The 7,441-nt window shown below is 48.4% G+C and overlaps 1 protein-coding gene across 1 annotated transcript in view; it reads left to right on the top strand.

Annotated features, from left to right (window-relative positions):
* The first annotated feature begins 324 nt into the window (after positions 1-324).
* Positions 325-7,441, top strand: part of FGF5 (fibroblast growth factor 5) — a 69,984-nt gene continuing 62,867 nt past the window's right edge. Inside the window, exons 1-2 of the mRNA XM_029585206.1 lie at positions 325-632; positions 3,284-3,387. Coding sequence (XP_029441066.1) covers positions 362-632; positions 3,284-3,387 — 375 coding nt within the window. The 5' untranslated portion in view covers positions 325-361. The remainder of the gene's footprint in view (positions 633-3,283; positions 3,388-7,441) is intronic.

Here is a 7,441-nt window from a genome sequence, read left to right as displayed (position 1 = left end):
CACCCCCTCGGCCCGGAACGGTTTTTCCCCTTCCTTTGCAATGATCCGGATGAGGCATCCGGACGGGGGGGGGGGTCTCTTCAGGCTGCAGCTCCCGACAAGAGGGCAACACCCCGCCCCCCCATCTTGGTGGGAAGTTGGCGGGGAGGGAGGGAGGGTGGCACCTGCAGTACTCCCAGCCCGCGAGGAGCCCCCCCCCCCCCCCTCCGTCAGCTCCCTCGGGCTATTAATATCGCCGCCGGCAGTGCCCGTGCTCGGAGTGGGGGGGGGGGGGGGGGGAGGCGATGCCCACGCCCAGCCGCCTGCCGCGGGGAGCCGGGCCAAGCAGCAAAATGCGCGGGGGAGCCCTGCGGCTGGCAGGATGAGCGCGCCCCTGGTGCTTCTCCTCTGCCTCTCGTCCGGCGGCCACCTGATCCCCCTGGCCGCGGCGCGGGCGGAGCGGGCGGGCCCCAGCGGCGCTCGGCACCTCCGCCTCGCCTCGCCGGCAGGGCTGCAGGGCGGCGGCGGCGGCCCCCGGGGGAGCGCGTCGGGGCGCCGCACGGGCAGCCTGTACTGCACGGTGGGCATCGGCTTCCATCTGCAGATCCACCCCGACGGCAGGGTCAGTGGCTCCCACGAAGCCACTCTTTTGAGTAAGTTTGGGGGGGTTCCTTCCACTGCACCAGCGGGAGGGAAAAGAGGGAGAGAGAGAGGGAGAGAGAGAGCCTTTCCAGCTCGCCCCAGGGAGAAAGAGGGCACCGGCCGCAATCGCCGGGCTGGAAAAACAATACGTTTGCTCCAATTTGCTTTTGTCTATTGCTTGCAAATCAACCAGGAAGGAGCCTAGGGGAATTGTAAAAAATAAAACTAGGAAAGAGCACGTTGCTTTAATCGTGTGATTTTTTTATTTTTTTAATGGCTTTCTTACTGGGTTTTAATTTCACCCCCCCCCCCCCCCTAGAAGGGGGCACCGCTCACTGCTAGAGTAGGATCTTAATGTCTGGCAGAACCCCCTCCTCCTCCTCCTCCCCCCAAAAAAATGTTTCCCGGCTGGCGGCCGAGGGTAAAGCGGGCGGTGAGATTTGCTAAATTGCATTTAGGGGGGGTTAGGGAGCCCCCGTTTCTAGCGGGGGGAGGGGGGCGAGATTCACCTCACCCCTTACACCTCCACCTCGATTCCCGAAAGGAGCAGCGGATCCCGCCTGCTTCCAGCAGAAAGGGCTGCAGGCCTTGCCCGCACTCGGACGAGAAGCCCAGGATTAACCGTAAAAAAAAAAAAAAGGGGCAAATAAAAACCTGTGAAATGTCTTCCTAGCAAATCCGCCAGAAGAGCGAGGGCAAAAAAAAAAAAAAAAAACCCCGAAAGAAATGAAGGCTGACTTTGGAAGTGCAAGCCGGGCTCGGCTCGCCGGGCCCGGCTGCGCGCCCCCAGATGAGGGCCGGGCCCGGGAAGCGCCTCCGGTTTCCAGGAAAGCGCTCGCGCGCCATCGATCGGGCGCCCTCCGGGGAGAGCTCGCAGTCACTTTAGCCCGAGCCGAGCTCCTCCGACGCAGCCCCCCCCCCCCCCCGGGATCCCCCGTTTCCCGAAGCCAAGGCTGCGTTTCCAGCGAGCGGATCGAGGCGTGGGAGGCTCGGGATGGATTCAGCTTCTTGCCACACTTTCGGACTCAAGGAGCGTAGAATTGATCCCCTACCTCAGGCGAATTAGAAATGACCTAGGACAAGAAAGCTCTTGTTTTGTTTTGTATTGTTGTTGGGTTTTTTTAAAGCCTTGTCTGCCTTTTTTCTTCCCCCCTCCGATTAGCAGTAATGTAGCCAGACTAACACACAGTGCTGTGATAGTACTGACCGAGAGGAAAGCATAACCCAGCACTGCAGAACATCCGAAACAAACGAAATGTTACGGAACCGCGCGGGAAGAGATGACAGTTAACATAACCAAGTACAATCTTGCGATCAGAATGGATCCCGGGCACCCCTCGGAGTTATAGCACCTCTCCCCCCCCTCCCCCGATCTAAACATGACATTATTATTGAGGTATCAACACACAGACTGCCAGATCTTGGGTATCATTTCATCAAGCAAAACGAAATAATCAAAACAGAACGAGTCTAGGACTAGAAGGCGATCGTTTTCACAGGAGGCCGTAGGCGTCCTAGGAAGTGCACCCAAGGCAGTTGGTTAGGCGACGGCCTGCGCGGAGCGGGAGCCCCTCTCCTTCCTGCCCCTGGCCTCCTCTTCAGGATACATTTCGGACCTGGTTTAAATCTCAGAGATGCAGGACAAGCAGAAGGCTGCCTTGCCGGGCCTGCCGCCTCCCTGCTTCCAGTGGGCGCCAGCCACCTTTCCTTGCCGCCGCTGGCACCGTCGGGATCAGCTCCAGCTCCTCCCCTCCGCTGCCCCTCGCTGGCCACACCGCTTCCCCTCCCTCCCAGAAGATCCGAATCGGGTGCCTCCGTGCGAACGGGCAACGTCGACTTGGAGCTGTTTAGTTTGCCTAAGGATTCCCGAATCAAACCATACATACCCACACCTACATTTTAATTCTAGCTTTATATAATTACTGCCATGTTAGGCGTCTAAGAGCCAGCAGTAGATTTTATACCAAGAGAAAGAATACGTTTAAAAGCTTCTGCTGGGCCGCGGAGTTCCACCGCCGCGGCTTGAGATTGGAGGCCAAGTTGCAGGTTCCTAAAAGGAGAAAGGAAAGGAAACTTTAACCGAGATGTCAAGGCCCTGGGCAAGCGACGTAAGTAAGGACTGAGTTCCCCTTCCGTCCCAGTGCAGCGCGGGGCTTCCCGAAGCCTTTGGCCCCGGGGTCGGCTGGGGAAGGGGCATTTCTGATTGCCCCTGTGCCTTTCTTTCTCGGAATCTAGCGCCCACATAACGCACCTCCCCCCCACTGGTTAGATAGATGGGCGCCTTGTTGTCGCCAGCGGAGACCGAGGAGCTTTCCGCACGATGGGTGCAAATGCGAACATTTACAACTCGAGATTTTAAAAAGAAAGGGCATTGCCAATGCGCGCGCATACACACACACACACACACACACACGTACGTTTTCAGCCGTTTGTATTTCCTTACCAGAGGAAATAATATATATATATATATATTCAGCCAACTCCTGAAAGCCTAAACTATGATCTTAGTGATCTAGAAATCCTAAACTAAAGCGGCGAAGGAGCGAGCCGGTGGGGCAGAGGAGGAGAGATGAAGCCGGACGCAGGAAGGCGGCGGATTGTGTTGCTCTCCCCATACTGCGGAAGAAAAGCTGTTTTTACGCTGAGATTTCTGTCCTCCTAGGTCTCTTGGAAATATTTGCTGTCTCCCAGGGGATCGTGGGCGTTCGAGGAATTTTCAGCAACAAATTTTTAGCCATGTCGAGAAAAGGCAAGCTGCACGCAAGCGTAAGTACAACTGGGGCTCCTTCTCGTTTCTGCATGGGGGGGCTCCCGAGATTGTACAGCAGAGCAAGGGTGATCGGGGAAAGGGAAGGCTGCGAGCATTTCTATCTGTGGGTGAGAAAAAATGTTGCTCTGAAAACTAAAGTACGATTTATCTTACAAGCCCAGAGATGAAGTTAACGTAACTCTACTATATCTTCATGTACCTTGTTTATTTCTCTCTCTGTGTGTGGGGGAAAACTCGCAGCCTCGACCAGAATTTATGCAAAACTTTGAAAATTCTCAGTCTTCAGAGTTTAGCAACAGGAACAGCGACCTCTTAATTATATTCGATTGATGTCACAACTTAATGATCCGGCATCACAAGCTACCGAAAAATTGGGTATTGCGCGGAGGAAGGGGGGGACAGAAATGTAGGTGAAAACGCAATTACAATTAGAGCCTCCCTGGGTGAAGGTTTTCCGCTCCATGCTCCGGGTGGTACTTTCTTTTTTTTTTTTTTTTTAACGCCCAGGGTCCCGGGAAAGCAGGGTTTATCAGGGAGCATGCTTTAACGCTTTTTCAAAGGTGCATTTAAAGAAAGGCAAATAAAAAGAAGCAGGCTTGGATTGCAGTCCGCGCTGAGAAGCTTTCGTTCGCGCATTCTGCTCCGCGGAAGGGCTGGCAGTCCCCACCTGCAATTACGCTGGAAATGCGGCGTTTAACTAGCACGTTGTGTTTGGGGGTTTCTGAGTCTGTTTCGGAGAATATTCCATGGTTCAGAAGTGTAAACGATGCAACTACAATTATTAGCAATTATTAGCAAAAGATCTGCTTTCATTATCAAGCTGGGACTACACGTAAGGTATGCACGGCGCGGTAAAGCCACACGCCCCCGTGTGCCCGTTTAGACACAAGAAGTAAGAAATATTGTGGGGCGTGCAAGTAAGCAAGGCCTTTCCCCCTTAATATTTGGTTTTAAGACATTTTAGATTTTTATGTGCGTACGCTGGATTTTTTTTCAGATCTTTCTCTCTCTCTAGCCCGTGCTCTGCTCTCTCTCCACCACTGTCAACTCTCCCATCCCGCTTTTGTGAGAGAGAACCGGAGCAGTAGTGTAGTCCCAACGTATCGTCAATATTTGTTGCACCAGGGATGTTTTATCAGTATTTATTGGTTAAGAATCTGAAAAAAAAGAAGCCTTAAGTAATTATATTTAAATTGCTTTCTTGGGGAGGAAATGAGTGTGTCGTTACCTATAGTGTATATATAATGATATCACTAAAAGGATCTCATTTATGAGACTAAGCTGTAGGGTCAACAGTGTCGAAAAATATCAAATAAAGAGGGGTATTCGGTAAGGGGCAACACACACACACACACACAAACAAAATAAAGATTCCTCTAAAAACGGACAAAGATATTCGTTTACAAAATGAGAGGCGGATGTAGTGTTAATTAACATTTGCACACCGGCCATTTATAACCAGGATACAAATTAATGGTATGTAGTGCATTTGAGGAGTGCACTGTTCTCTCATTGTTGAGTCTGCTGCCAACATGATTTATAGGCTAACAATGCAGGTAAGAGCTTGGTGGAAAAACAGGACTTTTGACACCGATTTCTGAACAGGATGGACATTTTGTAAAACCATCTCAAACAGCAAATAATTTATTTTCAAAGTGGGAGAAAATTATTTAAAACTTGGCAACCACATTTACATCTTGTTTTCCAGCAATGGATTTTAGTGTTACAATCAAGTTTCACCAGTCAGACTTGCTATCACGTTACAGATTTCTGAATCTAGTAATTAGATTTTGAAACCTGGTGCTGACAGTGTTAAGGCTGGATTGTAAATATGTTTCAATTTTGTGCATCGGCATTGTCCCTTTACCACCAGTGCAAAACCTGTTATAAATGAGCCCAATGGACTTTACAAATTCATGCCAGCATAGGTAGCTCTTGCGTTAAGAACTTGCACCAAAGACTGAAATCTAGAAGCTACTGTAAAGGTATTCCATGCCATGATTCCTCCCATTGATAAACTGATTGCTTGTTTCATCCAGTAGAAGCTTGCGGACTTATTGTTTTACTTATTCAGGATTTTCTGCTAAACACAGGGATAAGTACATGAAAATTTGCTATCGACACATTTACTTCAAGTATTAAAATCTTTAAGCCCAGCATCTTTTTTTGTTTTTAATATGTCTCACCAATGAAATTAAGTATGGAGTATGGCATCCATAATTTTCCTTCACTAATGTAGCAACAAGTCGTGCAATAATTAATGTGCTTTGCAAAAAAAAAAAAAAAACCAAAAAAAAACCCCACATAAGAAAACTGGTAATAGGTACCTCAAATGAGTGCTTGTGTTGACTTTTGAAATAAATCAAAGCAAAAGAAAAATTCCTAGAGACTGAGAAAATATCAGTATTTAATCTTTGTTGATTAGGCCATGCCTCCTGGGCAAAAGCTGTGTTCCTAGCAAGCGAGTATGATACCCTCAATAATCTGGGCCTATATCATTTATCACCTTAAAAGCTGGCGATGGACTCAGAGTTTACACAAAATTCATTCTCCCTTCCTTACTTGCTGAAGGCTAGTGCTGAGAGATGGGAAGTTGCAGGTTTTTGCAAGGGCAGAATGGGAAACAGCAGAGTAATTCTCAGCATAACTGTGCTTTTGCACTTCATTTCCACATTCTCCTGTTTTATCTTATCTAGAGTTTTAAAGACCTATGTTTTTACATCAAAAGTTGAACGAGTCCCAACCTTCCCCCCAAAAAAAATGACCTTCCAGGTTTCTTTGCTGGGGATGCTCCCCTCCTTTTGTTATTAGGCCCATTGATAAGAACATAAGAACATAAGAAAATGCCATACTGGGTCAGACCAAGGGTCCATCAAGCCCAGTATCCTGTTTCCAACAGTGGCCAATCCAGGTCATAAGAACCTGGCAAGTACCCAAGCATTACATAGATCCCATGCTACTTAGAACAGCTCATTAAGGGTAGATAGATCTACTATTCAGGAAAAGCGTAAGTGCTACCCCCAGAACTGACAATTGCAGCTCTGGAATGTACCTGATTTTACATTTATACCAAAGTGGTTCTATTACCTTGGTACTGAAAGTTAAATAATGCAGCAACAGTACTCAATGGCAGAAGAGTTTATCCTAGGCAAACTTGCTTATTTCTTTATTTAGACATTAACCACCCTTCCAGAAAAGCTCAAGGTAGTGAACAATGGCAGCAAACAATATAAAAATACAAAATGCAATAGCACACAAATGATACCTACAGTTGTATTTATTTAATGTTCTTAATTGCTGCTTCCCTGATTTTCAATTAAAAAAAAATAAAACACCCAAAGTGGTGAACAAAAATCCCCCCAAAACACAATACACTAAATAAACCTTAGGTAAAACACACAACACTGCTTAGCACCCTGGCATGAAAATTCCATGCTAATGACTAATGAGGGCATTAGCAATTTCTTCTCAATGCAGAGAGATGCACTGGCTTAACTCGCATTTTCTTACTCTTGGTCAGAGGTGACAAAGTTTCTAGCGTTAGTGGCAGAAGTGGCTGGGCCAGTTCCAGGAGCCAGTGCTGAAAAGCCATAACCACATTTTAATATACAATAGACTGTGGGGATGTCTGCAGCAGTAACTACGTAGGAAATGCTATCCCAGAGCCCAGGTCCTGCTTCACCCCATACCCGTCCTGGCCCCGTGCTTACTGGCCGGCTCATCAGGCTCCAGCCTGCTGTCTGCATTGGTCCCAAGCAAAGTGGCAAGGAGCTGAGCCTACAACTTTTGTGCAGAGTGGGAGCATCCATAATCAGCATTCAGAGGCATAACAGGAGCTGAATGATAACTAAGGCATTACATTCAAGCTCTAAAATTCAAGAGCCAATAGCCAGGAAATAAAAGCCCTCAGCCAAAGAACCTTCAGCCATGGCTGAGGTGCTCATAATGCTGCCATCACCTCATGCTCCCTCACCCCACTCCCGAGTTAAAATGTGCGTTCAGCCTGTACTTCTTAACGCCCGATGCATTAGCATAACATTTGCTTACTGT

This window comes from Rhinatrema bivittatum, chromosome 1 (assembly GCF_901001135.1).
Source record: "Rhinatrema bivittatum chromosome 1, aRhiBiv1.1, whole genome shotgun sequence".
In the NCBI taxonomy this organism is placed as follows: domain Eukaryota; kingdom Metazoa; phylum Chordata; class Amphibia; order Gymnophiona; family Rhinatrematidae; genus Rhinatrema; species Rhinatrema bivittatum.
Note: the sequence above shows the minus strand (reverse complement) of the source record. Positions and strands in the feature narration are given on the sequence as shown.